This window comes from Garra rufa, chromosome 8 (assembly GCF_049309525.1).
Source record: "Garra rufa chromosome 8, GarRuf1.0, whole genome shotgun sequence".
Lineage (NCBI taxonomy): Eukaryota > Metazoa > Chordata > Actinopteri > Cypriniformes > Cyprinidae > Garra > Garra rufa.
In genome coordinates, this window is record NC_133368.1 from 1,082,418 (window position 1) to 1,102,085 (window position 19,668).

General features: G+C 39.1%; 1 protein-coding gene and 1 long non-coding RNA gene across 2 annotated transcripts; both read left to right on the forward strand.

Annotated features, from left to right (window-relative positions):
• Nucleotides 1-1,500: 1,500 nt before the first annotated feature.
• LOC141340789 (uncharacterized) lies at nucleotides 1,501-4,440 on the forward strand. The gene is made up of 7 exons (XM_073845882.1): nucleotides 1,501-1,514; nucleotides 2,121-2,319; nucleotides 2,618-2,725; nucleotides 2,810-2,961; nucleotides 3,077-3,172; nucleotides 3,294-3,487; nucleotides 3,823-4,440. The coding sequence occupies exons 1-7, from the start codon at nucleotides 1,501-1,503 to the stop codon at nucleotides 4,434-4,436; spliced, it is 1,377 nt and encodes a 458-aa protein (XP_073701983.1). The 3' UTR covers nucleotides 4,437-4,440.
• Nucleotides 4,441-14,467: 10,027 nt separating this feature from the next.
• LOC141340647 (uncharacterized) lies at nucleotides 14,468-15,218 on the forward strand. Its single transcript, XR_012356591.1, has 3 exons — nucleotides 14,468-14,594; nucleotides 14,741-14,852; nucleotides 14,960-15,218. It is a non-coding gene; the product is annotated as an uncharacterized lncRNA (long non-coding RNA).
• Nucleotides 15,219-19,668: the final 4,450 nt, after the last annotated feature.

Sequence of the window (19,668 nt, forward strand, 5' to 3'; positions counted from 1 at the left end):
TAAGTGTGCAGACATACTCTAATGACTGCTTGTTGATATTTTGTTGCAAAGTTACTTACTGTTATCAAAATACATTTTTATTTTTATGTTGTGTACTGAGTCAAGTAATGAATGAGTTTAATGACACTTTTGACCAGACACTTTTTAGTTTTGATCGATAAAACAGTAAGTAGATCAAGCCTGAGCAAATGTAGAAACACAGCGAGTTTCCAAAAACACACATATTTCAACATGTGACAGTTATAATAGCTCATCTTTTACTGATGTGAATACTGTGGCTAGATTTAGTTTTACACAAACTGTATTTTACTATATTGTCCCTCTGGCCCCATCTCCTGCACAAACTCAACTAATATGATTCATTTATGTCGATTACATTGACTTTGTATATCAGTTTGTGTACATTTAGCATGTTTGAAAAACAAAAACACATTGCAGTGGATCTAACCACTTCATTGTGTGTGAAATTATTATTACCACCAAATTATATTTGAAATTTGTTGGGCAATTTAACTAATTTTACTGCAGTCTGCCCAGGTGAAAAGAAGTGCGGAAAAATACAAATTTACTTAAACTGACTTTAATCATAAATTCATGATGTAAATGTATATTTTTTCCACATTCCCTCTACTGTATGTATTTTTGGCACGATACTTTTAAATTGAGAGTAATTTTCAGTCAGTAAATGTATTTCTACTGAAGTAGAGTTTCTGAGATCTCTATAATAGAGACTGAAAACGGCTGCCCATTAGCACACATTCAGTCCTCAGTTACGGCTGTCAGCAGTCTGATAATGGCTTTTGTTTTATGATAGTGCTAGTTTGCACCTTTAAGACCATTTCACCATTTATTTATTGTTGTAACTATGGTATATTTAAATACACAAGAAACACAAGCTCAACGTAATTCAATTGTGCAGTTATTATAAGGTAGTAAAATTAAAATATTGCATACAAATAAAATTATTTAGTTCTTTAGAAACATTTATTTATTTTCACATTGTAAGCAGCTCAAGAAAATGTGACTATAGTAAACCAGCAAGTATTAAAGGAAAAACTACAACTACAGGAGCAAATTGAATGTTTTTTTTTTAACACTACATCTTTAGATATGTTCAAACAAACAATACGTTCAGGATTTAGAATTATTAGATCCATTTGCTTTACATTACTCTCCACATAATAATCAAAAATATACAGTACATGAAACAAAATCCATTTCTAGTGCTTATTCAAATGAGTTTCTGCTTTGTCTGCTGCATTAACATGAGGCCCATGGCTGTGAATCACTGCTGTTTACGGTGGGAATGGAAATGGTCTTCAGATGTTAATGAGCTCGTCAGGTTGTTGGCTCAGGATTGGTCGCCTGTTTTGCTGCTCTGGTCATTTAAAGCCTCTACAGACAACAGATATCACTAGATCTCTTCTTCACCACGGAAGAAACCTCAACAAACATTTTCTTCTTGGAAAAATACGCATTTGGAGATATTTAGACACTGAAATGGCTTCTGAGAGGTAAATACTTTTGCTTTTGTTACATTTGAGTACATCTGAATAAAAGAAACAAAATTGGTGATTTTTGTGTGACAACATTTAGGCTTAAGCCTAGTCCTAGACTAAAATGTAAGTCTGAGTGGTTTCAACTGAAATAAAATTGCACTGATTGATTTTAAAATATATCAGTGCCTTTATTTTGTCTCAAGATGCACACCAGTAATGTTTTTTTCTGAGCATGTTTATAAAAAATTACTTAAATGTCCTAATTGAACTATGGTCTAATCCTGGCTTAGTCTAAGCCCTGTCTGGGAAACCGGGCCATAATGTTTACAATATGACTAGACACTGAAAATGTATTCTTCTTTTTTTAATAAGTTTAAGAGTAAACTCTTTCAGTTCTGTGTGTGTTTCGCAAAATATAATTTTTTTTATGGCTACTAGAAACTGATCATCCATAGACAAGTAGACTTTTCTGATGTTCTTCCAAATGTTTGTGTTGAACATCTTGGCCTCTGCATTTTCTAGAATCTAGAGAATCACAGATTTATAATCATCCAAAATGATCCTGCATCTAATTTCTTATCAAAGCTGCCATGTTTACTGATGAAGATTTTTCTCCTGCAGGGTTGTTTCAGTAGAGCAGTGCTGGGCGGTCTTGCAGTCTGCTGAAAACGATGTCCTGACACACATCGCTAACCTTATGATCGACTGGAGATACATCAGAGAAATGACGAGGGAACAGGAGCTGCTGCTGGTGTGTTTCCTTGAGGCCTTAGTGATGCTGTGTTTCCTCCAAGAGCCAGAAGTGGTCAAGAAAATGACTGTGAGTGATTCAGTCTCAGTGACAATGACCTCTTCTACACAGACTCATAGAAATGGGAAACGGAACAGTTGTTTAAGGAAATTGATTAAAGATAGTTAATTGTTGATTCACAGTAAAATTAAAAATAAATCAATTTAGAAACTGATAATATGTTTGGTCAGATTTCCCATTTATTTTTGAAAGAATTGTGTATTTTTGTCAACAAACCCACATAATTGTGGATGATGTTGTGAAATGGTCAGTTAAATCTGGTCAGTTTCAGAGTTATTTTAGCTCATTATTGTTTGAATGTTTGCAGGTTTCTGATTGGCTGCAGCGGACAGTCATTGAGGGAAACAGTGAGCGAGTTATGGTGAGAGTCAACGAGTGCAATGCCGCCTTTGTCCTGTCAAATGAAGAGGAAACGGTAAGTTTCATAATGAATGATATTAAAAGGAAGTTACTTGGATCTGTCAGAAACTAACAACTTTCTCTTGTGTCCATCATGCAGTGGTTTGATGTTTACTACGAATATCTGCGTTCAGAGATGATCCGGAGGAGACACAGGAGATGCAGTTCAGATGAAGCGGAGAAATTCTTCATGTACTCTTCAGGGAATCCAGTTGACAATCCCTCTGAGGATCTGAAGAAGCTGCATGACGAGTGAGTGCACTCAAAATAAACCTTTTCCATGTGTAGTGTTTTAGTGGTTTTGATATGAACATTGTTTTGTGAAACTCTTTATTCTTTACTAAACCATCTTCTGTTCTGGTTGCAGGTATCGTCTCCCAAGCATCACCACTGATATGGTCAGATCTTCTGTACACACTGCTGTGCACAAACTGCATTTGACAGATGATGAGAAACTTTCAAGGTACTTCAGCTACTGGAGAGACAATGAGAAACCTCAGTCCAGCTCTGCTGGTTCATTATTGAATGTTATCATGCATGTTCTCCATCATTCAAGTATCCTGACCAAGATTGTGTTTCTTTAGTCTAGAAGCACCTGAGCCCAAATGGATGAATGCAAACATAGCTTTCTGCTTGTTGAAGATGTCACATCCCGTCACACTGCATGCAACGCCTCCAGAAAAAGCTGCACGGGTGCAAATCTCAAGGAAATTTGAGAGCAATTGTCTCTGGCTTTGGTGCCTGACTCAGAAGAAACTCCGCGAGCGTCTTGTACTTGGTAAGTCGTTCATTCAAATAGTCAAAACTGATAATCCACATTTAAGTGTAACATCAACTTTGCTATTGGCATGTCTAACAGGTTTACTAAAACAATTGCTTCCTAATTTATTAATGCATTTATTTTGTGAAAAAATAATTATAAATTTCGTCAAATTCAACCAAAATTTCTCATGCTTCCTGATCCTCACTTTTACAACTTTTCTGTCCAATCAGTTTATTATATTTAGTGAAGACAAGACACCGTGTGAAAGTCTTCCACATCGGTAAAAGTGTGTGAAGTTGAAGGCACTGTTGTAAGTCACAAACACAGCTAATATCATCTTGTTTCTGCAGATACGTTTGGTCCTCGTCAGCCATCCGAGAGCAAAGTCCACAGCTGGATTGAGAAGCAGGGATGGATGGAGAACGTGCCAGATGCTGCTGAAGTGATGAAGGACTGGAAACCTCCACAAAGCATCCAGGCACCGACAGAGAGTAAAGCGATCCGCCGGATGAGCCGCAGGCAGTGCTGGAAAGGCCTGCAGCTGATGGACAGAGAAGGCAAGGGTCTCAGGGTGGTCACCAGCAGGCCGTTTGCTTGCGGAGAGGTGATCTGTGACTTTCACGGCCGGCTGATCTCCAGGGAAGAGGGACTGGAGATCCACCAGAACAATCAGGCACAAGCTGGACATCTGTTCTTCTTCACCAGCAAGAACGGACAGGACATGTGTTTGGACGCTCATGAGGAGCGCTGCCACTGCCATCCAAACAAAACTACGTTTGGCAGACACATTAAACACTCTACCAAACACGCCAATCTCAGTCCTAGACTGCACTTTGTGGAGGATGAACCGCTCATACTTTTCATGGCCTCACGGGACATTCAGAGCGGTGAAGAGATCCGCTACGACTATGGAGACAACAGAAGGTCCTACGCTGGGGACGGTCTGGATCTGACGCTGTCCTAACTGAAGATGGACAAATATCCTTCTCTGGATGGGACTTATTGCTTTTACATTCATATTGTGAAAACAAGTAATTTTTTAAAACAATAACATTTGAAGAGCATCACTATTTGTACTTGTCTGTGGAAAAAGATTATGTTGGCATTGAATAAAAATGAATACATTGAATTAAAGGGGTGGTTAATAGTGTGTAATGTTGCTGTCTGAACAAAAACAACTATAGCTTGTGAATGAATTGCCATTCTCGTGAGCGCAATGACGTGTGGGTTGTCAGCAGGGTTGGGCACATACCTTTAAAAAAGTAATTAGTTACAGTTACTTCTCACAAATAGTAACTGAGTTAGTAACTGAGTTACATCATTATAAAAGTAACTAATTACCAGGCAAAGTAACTATTGCGTTACTTAAAAAAATATAATTTAATATAACTGTAAAATAAATATAAAACATTGTACACTAGTCTACACTATATTAATGTTGTTGTGGGACAACGTGAGAGACAACTATCAAATTCAACATATTATTATAAATATTATCATTACTATAGTGGAACTATAAAGCACAATAGATGATTTAGAACTTTAAATATCGTTATCACCTGTGTTCTTAGCCACTAATTTTGTGGCGGCACGTGACGAGGTGCTTCTATAGATTAGTATTACTTGTCACCGACGCAGAGAGACTCTTTTTAACTGGGCATAAATTGCACATTACTTAAATAATTTTGCCTTTCACCTCAGCGAGGGAAATAGTGCTTATACTTCCAGTTTGCAAAAGCTACCTTTGAACTTGTTGGACTTACCATCGTTGTGATGTTGTGGAATATGTGTGTGTGCGACTGACCGTGCGCGCGCTTGTGTGTGAACACTCGTACTACTCTGCCTCTGATTGACACACAATGGAAATTTACTCAATCTAAGCCAATCATCGCGTTCTCAGTTACACCACGTTAACAAACACACCAATCATCATCACTGGTCATGTGCCCGCCACGGCCCCAAACAAACACACACACACACACACACACAACAGAGAAAGAGAGGCCGTGGCTGAGAGAGATGCTGCTTGCAGGAAAACCGCTTCAGTGTTCTCAGTTATAGTAACGCAAATTTTTTTTGTCAGTAACGGTAACGGCGTTGTAACGGGGGAAACAGTAATTTGTTTGATTGCCCGTTACTGAAAAAAGTACCGCCGTTAGTGACGCCGTTTATTTATAGCGCCGTTATTCCCATCACTGGTTGTCAGCGGGTAGTTGAAGGAAATGGACTGGGGCGATATCCACATGCATTTCCCCTTCTGGGACCTCAAGCACATGTTTCACGCATATATTATGTAAAACACAACAGGCCAAAATAATTGGCCTCACCTTGTTTGGCTCGTATAGTAGCCTCTCGCCTGATGATCCAGACACTGCCACCTTCCCTTCAGCATTCCAATAGTGCACTCCACTACTGACCAAGTGTGGGGCATGGACTGTGTGTGTTTTTTTTTTTTTTAATAGTGTCACGGATAAATGCCACCATGTTGTGGGTGTTTTGAGAATTGTGCCACAAGACAGCAACAACATGCATAGGTAAAGCATACTTACTTGCTTAGTAAGCTTTATTTAGCATAACAGCTATTAATGCACATATTAGATGTGTTACATGCCTGATATGTAGCTAGTTTATGCAGTCCTGTAACTTTTATAAAGACGTAACTTTGGATTTATTAAATAATACAGTAATGAATTAACGCATGTTGGAAATAAAAGCACTGAATTTATTTCTCTGTTGTCTATATGCTCATCAATATTCTTGAGAAGTCGCTTTATATCGTTGTTCACTCACCGGGTTGATGCTCAGGAAATTTTCCAGCATGGCCACCGCATGAAATTGACCATAAACAGAAATGCAACAAAGATTTTCAATAATCTTTATTCAGTTATTTGATCACTTTATCTCATGCTTCATGATCTTTCTGAATCTGCATCTCCTGCACTAATATGAGTTCAAATGTCAAGGTGTCATCTGCTTTGAATATCAGACCAAAACCTGGCAAATCCTGACAGAGAGTGTTTAGTGATTTTTCCTGTTACAAAAACAGCATTGTTCCATCTTAGAAACATTGCTAAGCTACGGAACATGTTACCTGTTTCTGATGCATAAAAGCTAGTTCATGCATTCATGACATCTAGACTGGACTATTGTAATGCACTACTAGGTGGCTGTCCTGCATCTTCAAAAAACAAGCTACAGGTAGTCCAAAATGCAGCTGCTAAAGTCCTTACCAGGTCAAAGAAATATGATCATATAACCCCAATTTTACGGTCTCTACACTGGCTACCTATTGGGTTCTGTATCACTTACAGAATATTACTTCTTACCTATAAGGTCCTTAATGGTTTAGCTCCTGCATATCTAACTAGTCTCCTACCACGCTACAATCCCTCACGCTCCCTAACTAGTCTCCTACCACGCTACAATCCATTTCCACTTATGCCAAGTCACATTGCAGCTGAGGTTCCGGTGCTAAGCCAAGTCACAGCTGTTCCTTCAGAGACAAGTCAGGACACAGCAGCACTTCCTGAGCCAACTCAACTTACAGCCACACTCCCTGAATCAAGTCAAGACACAACATCACTTCCTGAGTCAAGTCAAGACACAGCAGCACCTCCTGGATTACATCAAGTCACAGTTGCTCCAGCTAAGTCAAGCCAAGTAGCAGTTGTTCCAGCAAAATCAAGCCAAGCCACGTCTGCTTTAGTAGAGTCAAGCCACCACTGTTCCAGCAAGGCCAATTCAAATCAAGTCACAACTGATCCAGCAGAGCCACGTCAGGTCACAGTCGATCCTTCAAGGTCAAGCGAGGTCTCGCCCGAGCATCCAGAGCCAAATCAAGTCTCGCCCGAGCGTCCAGAGCCACGCCATGTCTAGTCTGAAATGATTGCTGTCTACGCTCCCAAGCCACACAGAGCATACGCTCCCAAGCCACGCACCCTCAAGCCCGGTGGGCATCCCATTTACCACTACACTGCCTGTGATGGCCATGCCAAACAGGAATTTGCGAAATATTCTTTTGCTCTTGCGGACTCTACCAAGTGTTTTCCTTGTTTCCTGGTTTCCTTGTTCCGTTTGCCTTGTTGTTTTTTCTAGCCCTAGTCATTGTTCCAATTTTGTTTCTTAGTCCTAGCCTTAGTTTACCTTGTTTCATTGTTTCGTTTCTTTGCTACTTTGGACTACCCTCTTGTATTTGGACCCTCGTCTGTCTTATCGGATTACGCTTTTGTCTTGCCCTGGAAGTACTACGACCTTCAATAAGGCTTGCGTTTGGATCCACATCTCGACTCCCCATTGTAACAGTTACACAGCAAGCAGATTCAATCCAAAAGTATTGTACCAGACACGATCGGCAACTTTATATGCTAGACAGATTTATTCACATGTACTTATTGATCAAATGACATACATAGCTCAAATTTATATTCTTCTATAATATTTTATTTCTGTATTTTTCTGTATATTACCTGGAGATGACTTGAAAAACACACATCAACCATATATTGTTGTGTATTTATTGTGTTTACCATTCAGCTTAGCTACAGCGATTCATGCTATATTCCAGCATAGATACTTCTATGAGTCGGGATTGGACTTTCAGCACAAGAGCGCCCTCCGGCTTCGAGTATGAATGAAACATACACATCATGAGGGCATTTAGCGTTTTATAAATAAATGTCACATCATGCATAGAAGTATCTTGTCTCTTTGTATTTAAATATAGATTTATTAACACGAGTCCCTTAAAAACTCTAAATGGACAGAAGTAATGAAAGATCTTTATTTGTTGTCTAAAGATGAATGAAAGTCTTATTCGTTTGGAAGGAAACAAGGGTGAGTAAATAATGAGAGAATTCGGTTTTAAGTTAATTATCAATTTAAGTTTACGTCTCGTCTGATCCTTCTCTTATATATTTGGCTTTCTTTTTCTTTTCATTTTCCTTATCAATGGTATTGTTTTCTGTGAAAACTTACACTGCTATCTGCATTAACAAATAACATATCCATGGCAACAGTAGATTTTTTTTAACACTTAACGGTTTCCCTTAACTAAGGGCCGTGTTTAAGGGATTATATGCAACACCCTTAAATCATTCCCTTAGAAAAGGGGAAACCATGCCTTAAGTGCAAGAGGACCTGGCTGCAGATATACGGCGAGTGGAGCTCCACCGGAAATACGTCACCTCCACCCTCAAACTGGAAACACGTCACCTCCACTAAAATGAAAATGGCGTCGTGCACTTTATTGTAGCCTATTAATTTAGCATTGCTACAATAGCGAGTTACAACGAGGTTATCATATCATAACAAAACTACTTGTGACAGCTTACATAGGCGCAATGCTGCCTTGCAGACAACTCGAAATTAGGATTTTTCCTGAAAATTAGAAATAATGCATAATTTAAAGATGGATTTCTTGGCTTCAACACCACCTGTAAGGCAGCAATATACCTATGTTTTTGGTGGCTAAATTTGTTAACATAACGTAACATTACTGAATACTGAAAGGACACAAAAGTTTAGTAGCCTATGTATTGTAACGTAGAACCTTAAGAATGCATATGAGGAGTTTGTTTTCACTTAATTCCAGGCATAGGATTGTCGTGGCTGGATATATCAACGATTAATCATTCATTGCATTTTAAATGTATGTTGTCACTCAAAAAGACAAAACTAATTTACATGTGACATTTATCCTAATTTTTTGTGCAAATATGATTTTTTTTTTTTTGCTATTTGTACTTCATGTTATACCGCACATTTGTGATGTAATTATAGTTAAGATACAGTTTAATGAAAAGACTTTTGGTGGCATTTAATGATGCACTGAGATTTTCACTTAAGCTCCCAAGCTGGACAAGTGCAAGTCAGATATTTGTTTGGTATACAATAATATTCACGCTTTGTTAAGGAATAAAATGTTTGCAATTGTATGTGTCCATTGAATAATTCTAGAAATTAAAAAAAAAAATTCTAAGTAACCCTTAAATTAAGTGATCCTAAGTACTTCTGGTATTGAAAGTTTTGGCATGAATGTTTGTGTTTTTCAATGGTGTTGTGGTATGTGTATCTTATGTTTGTATGATCGTGTATTTTGTTACTTTGTTGATATGGACCTAAGAGTCTGAAATAAAGGAATTAAATTAAGTTGACATGTATCACATTTAATATTTTTTGTTCTATCTGTTTTTTTTTTTTACTTTTTTTTTTTTTTACTTTTTTCCACAGACAAAATTTTACACCGATGCAGATTACTGTGCCATGCTTCAGGGCATTATCACTGCCCCTATTGTTCACGGACCATAATAAGATAGGGAAAGGCATTTGGTCTTGTACTATAATCAACATTCTGTCCTGCCTTGTGCCACCCTTTCAGCAGAGTCTGTCCTGCCTTGTGCCACCCCTTTAACAGAGTCTGTTCTGCCTTGTGCCACCCCTTTAACAGAGTCTGGTCCATCACAAGACCACTTGTATGCACTGCAACCGGTGCAGGGTGCAGCAGAGGTTTGTGGGAAGTATGTAAAGTGTCAACATTGCAATCTTAGTCTCCTCAAGAAAATTTTAATACACACCTCTTGAGGAGACATTCAGATTTGTCCCAGGATATCACACAGGCCTGCCATCTACAGAGTGTTACTGTAGATGAGTGAAATATAAAGTATAAAGACTTTATAAAGACTGTGGGGCTGGTTATCAGGGGAATGGCCAACGGGAAGTGCTTTTGGGGTTTTACTCCTCAGATGACCACCCAGGCTACTGTAGCTATGATTGCCACACCGATGATGGAGGTTGGGAGGATTAAAGGCTGTGTGTGTGTGTGTGTGTGTGTGTGTGTGTGTGTGTGAAATAAGTTCATGTGTTTTGTAAAGGTGTTGTGTTATAGTTAAAAATAAAAAACTGTTACATGGATGGAAAACATTTCACTGTGATATGTACATGTTGTTATTTTGTTTAAAATACAAATTGTGATTAAGATGTTTAATAAATTAACTTCTCATTTAATGTCCAGTGATATTATAGATCTGTTTACTTTCTAAAATATATAATTATATACATATATAATTTGCCATGGTAAACGTTTTAATGATAAAATGTACAGGAAATGTAAATATTACGTATATGTATATGTAACTATAAATAATACAAAGCAAAATAATAAACAATAAGTTTTAAATATGCAATGTCTTAAAATTTGCCCGGACCATCAAGGCGACCGCGTCATGCCCGGACCAATATGGCGTACGACTCGCAACCACGGTCTGCAGCCAGACCCTTCTCCTTAAGTGTCATAATTATGTGAAAAACTTAAGGTGCATTAAGCAACCGGTGTGTGTTCAGAGAACGAGGCACACAAAGATGAAATACAATAATAAATCCTTTTAATAGTATCCACAACAGGCAAATCCAACAGGCAGGGAAACACAGCAAAGTAACCTTGATCGGGCCAAGAAACTCTGAATAGAAATCAATTTGACACATGGCTAATGACACATTGACAAGTGTAGGTGATTACTAATAAAGACATAACAAGAACAGGAAACAGGAACAACCAAAGTGGGCACAAGAGGGAGAAACCAACATTACAGGCCAAAGGGGGTGTGACAGTGGGCAAAACCAACACAAACAGTCCAATGGGGCATTACTCCCCCCTCCTGGAAGGCACAACCTCACGCTGTTGAAAAGAGGAAATGGATGAATGGAGGGGATTAGCTTCCTACTGGGCAGCCGGAGGCAGAAGTCCCAGGTGGACAACCAGACGCGGTCTCCTGGTCGGTGGATGGAAATAACAGAATGATGTGCGTCTGAGTTATCCTAATGCCTCCGGACTGCCTGTGGGAGATGGATGTGAGATGGAATCAGGAAGTCTGTCCTGGAGGAAGTTTCAGCGGAGAATGGACATCCAGGAGGAGGACGAACAACAAATTCCAGGGTGGATCCGACAGAGGGAGAAGCTGAGAGCCGGGGTGGAGCCACAGGGTCGGAGGGCCGTGGCGGAGTCCGGGACTCTGAGGCTGTAGGTGAAGATGAGGGATCCTTCAGCCATGGTGCCGATGGAGACTGGCAGACTCGCATCGAACCCACCGCACAGATGGTGGGCTGAGGGTGAGCTGAGGGGCTGTCCAGAGGTGGCAGAACTGAAGCAGCAGGGCTGTTAAATGGAGATAACAGAGGGAGAGTGGGTTGGAAATTCAAGCAGGTAGATAGTTCAAGGCAGACAGGTTGTTCAGGGCAGACAAACAGTTTACAGGCAGGCAGCTAGATTAATTTCTATATCCTCAGTGAAATCAATCAAATCTTGTTCCATTTCCCAGATCCAGACTTTGCTCACCCTCAGCAGCGGTGCAGTGGGCGGAGCTTTACATAGCACACTCACGCTCCACTGAAACATCCACTGGTGCTGTAGCTGACTCTAGCACCTGATCGGACGTGATTGGCTCAGGCTCTGTGGTGATCTTCCTTGCTGTCGGTCCCTTTGGCGATGGCTCAGTTGCATTCAGCACTGGCTCTTTGTCTGTGGTGGGCTGGTGTTTTCCTCCATGGTCCGTGAAGATCTGCAGGGCACTCACTCAATATAGGCGGCAAAATTTCCTGCCTATTTGGGTAAGGTTGGCGATCTCCCCAAACAGTCTAGTATGGTCCTCGAGGGAGAGGCTCCTCTGCTCCAGCATGATGAGGAAGACAGGAGGATGACTCATAACGAAAGAAATAAAACACTGACAGAAACAAACAAAAAAAAAAAAAAAAAAAAAAAACGCTGCTTCACCTTTTCGGGCCCGATCTTCTGACACTGTGTGGGTGTAGAGAAGGAGGCGTACAATGCCGGAATACAATAAAAAAATCCTTTTAGTAGTATCCACAAAAGGTTAATCCAACAGGCAGGGAAACACACACCAAAGTACACCTGAGATCGGACCAGAAATCACTGAACAGAAATCAACTTATATAGATGGGCTAATGACACATTGACGGGGCATGACAGTGTATTTATCTTTTGTATTTGTCTTTTAATTTGTATGTCCCTCAGAGCCATCGCATCCTGATTTCTATATGCCTTTTTTTCTTATTTATAAGGGTCTTTTTAGTTTTCTTAATGTTTGCTTTAAGGTGGATACATACCACAGTGATAAAAAGTTGGGTAAACTCATTTGGTAGATAATATGGTTGTAGACAGACACATAACAAATCATTGTCTGTAGCACACAGGCTCTCTCTAACCTTGAATTCAAGGCACCAATCCTTTCGAACAAGACGACATACCCCACCTCCATGAGTCTTCCCCGTGATGTCAGGATCTGTGACGGTCCTAAATGATGTGAGGCCTGCAGGATCCACCTCACTGGGGTTGATGTTGCTGTCCAATGACATCTGGGTGATTGCCAGCAGGAATTCTGATACTTGTGTAGGTAACGAATATTAGCTGACAGTTCATCCATTTTTGTTTGCGTTAATGAGAATGGTAGTAATCTTCGGGACCTGGTTGCATAAAGCACCTTAAGTGTAATTTTCCCTTAAGTTCATCCTTATGTTTCCTTTAAACTTAAGTGTGTTGCAGAAAATAACCCTTAAGTGTTACTTAAGTGAAATGTCATAAACCCTTAGAATTTCCCTAAAATATAGATTTTTCACTTAAGTAATCCCTTAAAAACCGTTAAGTGTTGCATAAAGCCCCCTAACTGTCATTTTCCTAAGTATAGACTAAGGTTGGCAAAACGTTACCATAAAGGGGTCATCGGATGCCCATTTTTGAGAAGGTCCTCACTGCAGAACATGAAATCCACTGGGAGGAGTTGGATCCAGATCCGACTCCTCCCACTATATATACTTCGCCCCCACGCCCCACAACCAGATGAACCTGCATATCGGTGAAGGTGGTTCATTGTTTGCTCTCATCAATGTAAGTCTGCATTTTGATTACTAATAATAGTCGAGAATAGATTAATAATTTAGTGTGCGTCTTTAAGTAATGATCACACTTAAATATATGTTAAAGTTTTGACAGTGTCCATACTTTTTGATAACGCCAAGACATGTTTAACTAGTCCGCTAAACTGCCATCCATTAATGGTAAGTTAGGTCGTTTGTAGCGTTAACGTTAGCACGCACGTGTAGAGGTGGCCTATCTATTTAGCTAAACTAATTAGCTTTGGATAATACTGCTGGTATGTTCTTATGTTTATAACTTAGCTAACATGTGATGATGTCAGTCAGGTAGCTATCTAGTTAGCCAGGTTAGCCACGCTACCCACTAGCCAGGTTAGGCATCGCTAACTTGGCAATAAATAACCTTTGAAATTTATTTAACGTTCTTCATAGATGCACAGAACAGTGTTGCGACATGGGCAGATTGTCCTTCAGAGATGCCAGAGCTCTTGCTCTAATTATCATTGCCCGTTCTGCGGACCAAAAGTCTTCAATCCCACCACGGAACTTCACATGGTGAAGTATCATGTCTCCAACCACTTATCGTTGGCAGTACATCATCAAGGCAAGTTGGCATTGATTTTTTTTATTCGAAGTTATTTGAACATAATTCATTATTATAAACGTTGTTAATGTTGATTATTATTTTACTGACGTTATCGGTTGCTTATTAGCCTAATTTGTTTTATGTAAGTATTGTAGTGTTGTAATGCTTAAACAGTTAAATAACATTGTTGACCTTTTTTAGCATGCTTCTTACATCAGTCTATTTCATAAGTAATATAGTCATAATCCAAAAAATACATCAAGTGTTAATTTAATAAGTTATCATACCCACATTACCACGACTTATGCCATTATGACTCACGACATTAAGTGTTATACCTTTATTTACATTTCATATATATATATATATATATAATGTATATGTATGTATATGTGTATATACAGTATGTGTGTGTGTGTGTGTGTGTGTGTGTGTGTGTGTATATGTATATGTATGTATGTGTGTGTGTGTGTGTGTGTATATATATATATATAAATATTTTTTATATATAATAATTTTATTTTTTCAGAATTCCTAATTGTCAAGTGCAACTTGCAGTGCAGAGAACAGAGCTGGCCCTTGTGTGCACTCGCTTCAGAGACCTTGTGACACGGGAAGGCTTCAGAAGACGAGCCCATTTTCTTTGGTTTGACAGTAAGTGTTAATTGCAGAGTTTTTGCATAACTTTTTCAAAAGTTACATATTTTTATTAAAATTCAGGTGATTTTTGATTGATTGGCTGTTTAATGCCTTGTGTATTTTTGAATGTGTGATTTTAAAAAAATGTTTTATGTTTACAGGTGTCACAAATTGGACCGTTTTCTCACCGTACTACAAGGCGGAGTACTTACAAAATGTACAAACTGGAAACGTGTAGGCAATGTGGTGATGTTTACAAACACTGCACTCCAGGTATGCATTGTTAGTTGTTGCCATGGAGTGTTTTACTTTCAATGATGAATTAAAACATTTAAAAAATAATGAATATTGAAATATTTGCCTTCTTTGCTAACCCACAGGATATGGAGGTCGAGGAAGAAAGGGGGAACTTTTTAAAGTAATAAGTGAAGACACCCACCCAGACTTCTGCAGCGAGTTCTGCCAGATCTGTGCTGACCTGAAAGGATAAATAGTTAATTGTGAATGTCTGGTGGTTTCCCTGTAATGTTTGTGTCATTCTGCGTGTGCTCCCAATGTGGTTTTCCTTATGTTCTGCCTTCAAAGTTTCCCTACTGTTTTCACAATGTTTGTTTTACCTAGTGTGTCAATAAACATGTTTTTTTTCTCCTATTCAATTGTGCTGGTAATTAATTTTTTTAATGAATTTATGTGAGATACTCTTCATTTATAAGTATAAAATTAGTGGTGCTATAATTTAGTCACTTACAGTTGCATAATCAGTAGTGGAAAAGCACACATTTTCTACTTGAATTTAAACTTGATTTAATATTTAATATATAAAGTAGAAGCGCCTACTTATTAATGAGAGGGGTAAAAGATCAGCCAGTCAAAGAATACATTTCCTTTTAAGAGATATTTATTCTTGCATGTAACAAGGAACCACATGCTTTTCAGGGAAGATGAAATTTAAGAATTTTTAATCATTCTTTTTATTTTGGATTATAATTTTTTGGATTATTTTTCCAAATGAAAAAAAAAATCACATTCACACAATGTACAAACTGCAATGCTTGTAACTTTTTAAACTTTATTAAGTAAGATTTGTTTTCAGCAAGTTTGTTTTTCCATCAAAAGTCAAATCATCTTCATTTATATAGTGCTTTTATCAGTGTAGATTTGTTTCAAAGCAGCTTTACAGAGATAAACTTATAATTTAAGGAAACGGAGATTGTTTTGGCTTTATAGCGGTTCTTTAATAAAGTTATTTTCCAGCTAAAGTTAGTTTGATTCGCTTCCGTCGCAACGATCATTTGTTATTAAATTAGGCGCAGCTTGACGGCACCATTCTCTCTACACAGCCTTTAAACGCGAACCTGTGAGAAACGCTAGGAACCTGTCGACCAATCAGAATGCAGTGGGAGGAAATCCAACTCCGCCCCCTGAATCTGGATCCAACTCCGCCCCTTGGATCTGGATCCAACTCCTCCCAGTGGATTTCATGTTCTGCAGTGAGGTGCTACTGCCATTTTTCCACAAGTTCATATGATTCTTTAGGTCCTAATGAAAAGTCTATAATATACTTCATTTAGAAATTCTCTATAGCAGTGTAAAAAAAAACAATCTTTTACCTTGTCAAAATCAGCTCTGCAAAAACTTAACTCTTTGTATTGCAGAGGCCCTTTAAATGTAAATGACTCATTAGAAATGAGCTCTGCTCGCCCGCCCTCTCTTAGGTGGGATTATGAGCCGTAATGTTTACTTTAGCGGTGTTTGGTGATGAAACTTACCAACAAGCACATTATTAAGAAAGGCCATTCGAATATGTAATATGGCCGAAGCAGGCAGAATATTATCAGAAATGAGTTCCCAGCTAGTTTAGCATTTGCACATGTGCTGCGTGGTATTACAGCTCCTGCTTCGGCCTTATTACGGCAGCAAACTTCCTTGACTATTACGCCGGAATGGGAGTGTAGTTCCTAATCTTATCAGCCTAGAAAATTTAAGCTTTGCATTTCCACCGGTCTTGGTATACGATATAACAGAAGAGTCAAGTTTTAAATAGGACAAATATGGAAACTCGTTGGTCATTTTTGAACGCGATGCTATTGGTCTAATAGGATTCAATGATCTATGCTAAGCTATGCTAAAAGTGATATCGCCAGAACAGGAGAACGGCTGAATGGATTTCAAAACGGTAAAACTCAACTTATTAACTCGGAGGGAGTTGGAGAATGAGCCTATTTCCAAAAAAGTGGAGTGTTCCTTTAAGGAGCCATCACAATGGTCATAATGGTGATGCACTGGATACTGTTCTGTAACAGAACTGTAGTCACTCTGTGTGGATTGTCAGAGATTGAAGTATGACGCAAAACAGGAAAGAAAGCTTTTTCAGTTCAAAAAAACAAGATGTTATTTCACGTTACAGCAAATTAAAAATCTGAGTTCATACTGTAAAACAAACATGAACTGAATAACGAATGCAAAAAACAAGTCAACAACAAGAAACAACAAACGTAATGTGTGCTTTAGATGAGGTTATGCTTCGCAACTCCACACGGGTTCCTGGAGGGACCTGGCATGCTTGCAGTTTTGACTGTAGCTGCTACCAAATGTGTTCAATGTGGTTCAAGTCAGGTGATCGGGCTGGCCACTCCATTCTTGAGATGCCCTCCTCTTCCAAGAATTTCGTCACCAGTCTTGCTCGATGTGGGCCGGCGTTGTCATCCATTAGCACGAAATCTGGCCACATTGCACCAGCATACGGCCGCACAACTGGTCTCAGATTTTCATCCCTATACCTTTGGCCTGTCAGGCTGCCATTTTCAATAATGACAAGCTCTGTCCTTATACCCATGGAGATGCCTCCCCATACCATGAATGATGATCTGCCAATAGGGGCATGCTGTACAACATTTTGCGGAAAATTTCTCACCTCAGGATGACTCCTGACCCTCCTACGCCTGTCTAGGAAGTTCACACAGAACCGGGACTCATCTGTAAAAAGCACTGTACCCCACTGATTCAATGTCCACCTGCGGTGTTCTCTGGCCCACTGCAGACGTGCCAGTTTGTGTGCTCTGGAAAGAGGCACCCTCACAGCTCGTCTTCTGGCTCTTAAACCGACTTCATGAAGTCGTCTTCTCACAGTCTGAGTGGACACTCGCACCCCTGTTGCATCCTGAAGGTCATTTTGCAGGCTGACTGCAGGCATGGAACGATTTCTGTGGGCATGCAGGGTCAAGTATCGGTCTTGATTTGGTGTTGTGACCTGTTGTCTACCTCCACCATGCTTCCTACTCACACTACCAAACCGTCTGAACCTGTTCCAGGCTCTGAAAATTACACTTTGAGACGTCCCTCCTGCGTCTGCAACTTCACGCTGATTCATGCCTCCTTGCAGCATCTCAATGGCCCTGTTAAGGTCAGAATACTGAAATCTCAATAAATGTGGCATTTTTAGTATTTTTTGGTCTCAAGTGAAGCATTCAGAGCCTTAAATGATGAGCAGTTCCCAATTACTAACACCTGTGACAGGTCAATTGTTACCTAATAACAAACCATCATGTCTGGAGACCATCAAAAGCCATTAAGGATGACATTTCATTAATACATCATTGACTAAAAACAGACTTATGTTTTGCATAAATTGTGAAGAAACACATTTTGGTTTTAGACCAACTTTGAAAGTTTTTGATCCACTTCAAATGTTGACTAGCGTATATATAGCAGTTGCAATTACAAATGTTAGAAACATTATATTAAAATTACAGTCAATCTGGCTATTTAGATCTTACCTTGGGGTTGAGGCAATGTTTCCAGAATATCCATTAATTCAGACAGACTATTCAGGATAATATTTGCCGTTTCTGGATCAAGTAGTCGCACTCTAGACCATGCCACGCTTCTGGCCATTGTCTGCATTCTGTAATTCATAAACATAACTAGATATAGTTAAACTTGCAGTCTTTATGTTGGCTTGAGAAAGAGAGAGAGAGGGAGACAGAGACCACAACCAGGAAATAACCATGCAATAAAATGTATGTGTTTTAAACATGGTTTCTGAAGCGAAAGTGTTCTGTGACAGAACAAATTACCATGCAGCATGCAAATATAAATACAGTAACGTTAATATAGTTTTTAAACGTGGTTTCTTGTCCCCAGTTTATGGTAACACAGAACGTTTAACATAATTTTGACATAAAAAAACCCCACTGTTGTTGTAAGGCATGGCATTTATCTTCTATTATTTCATTTTGCATTTCAAGTTGCTGGAAGTCAGCCATCTTGTAAATGTAATATGTTTAGGACATATCTGGTTATGATGATATTCAAATCATCCTCCGTGTGATAAGAGGATGCCAACTGAACGCAGTCTGTAAAAGTTCTTTGACAGTTTAATAAAAAAAATTCTAAATTTCCAAGAGCCATCGTAGAGAGCAAAAACATTACCGGAGACAAAAAAACCTGCATGTGTACAAACGGGATGAGATGACACAGCACTGACATCTCAACCAACGCATAAATGCATCATTGACTCTAAAGTTCTACGCTTGCCTATGTACATGCCAACGTAAAATTACCATCTCATTCACAAACAGATGTTTCATGTGATGTTTGCATAGGTAATTGCATCACAAATGCAAATGAAATCCTTAATAGAGCAACGTTATTGGATGTTGTGCGGTCTGACACGACACCCGAACATATACTTCGCATTTACACGTACAAACTGACAAAAACAGTTGATTGACATGAGCATCTTACCTTAGACCCGCCCTCGCTGAGCTGATCAGATGTTCCATTCACTGCTGTAGCAAGCAATTCGAAAAACTCTGATTTCTCCATAAATGTTCGACCAAGGTAAAAAAAAAAACTTTGGATGGGGTATTTACATGGGCTTCGGAGTGCATAGCAATGAAGTCAAATTTACTCCGAACCATCCCTTTAAGACCTGTCACAAAATGTATTTATTCATCAACTGCTCTGATGGTAACTTTCCCTTTGCTTTGTAACTGAAGAAGTTTGTTGTTAAAAATGAAGTTGTATAGACCTTGATTTTCCTTCTCCTTTTTGAGTTTTTCGATCTCTAACTGCAGTGTGGTCTTTT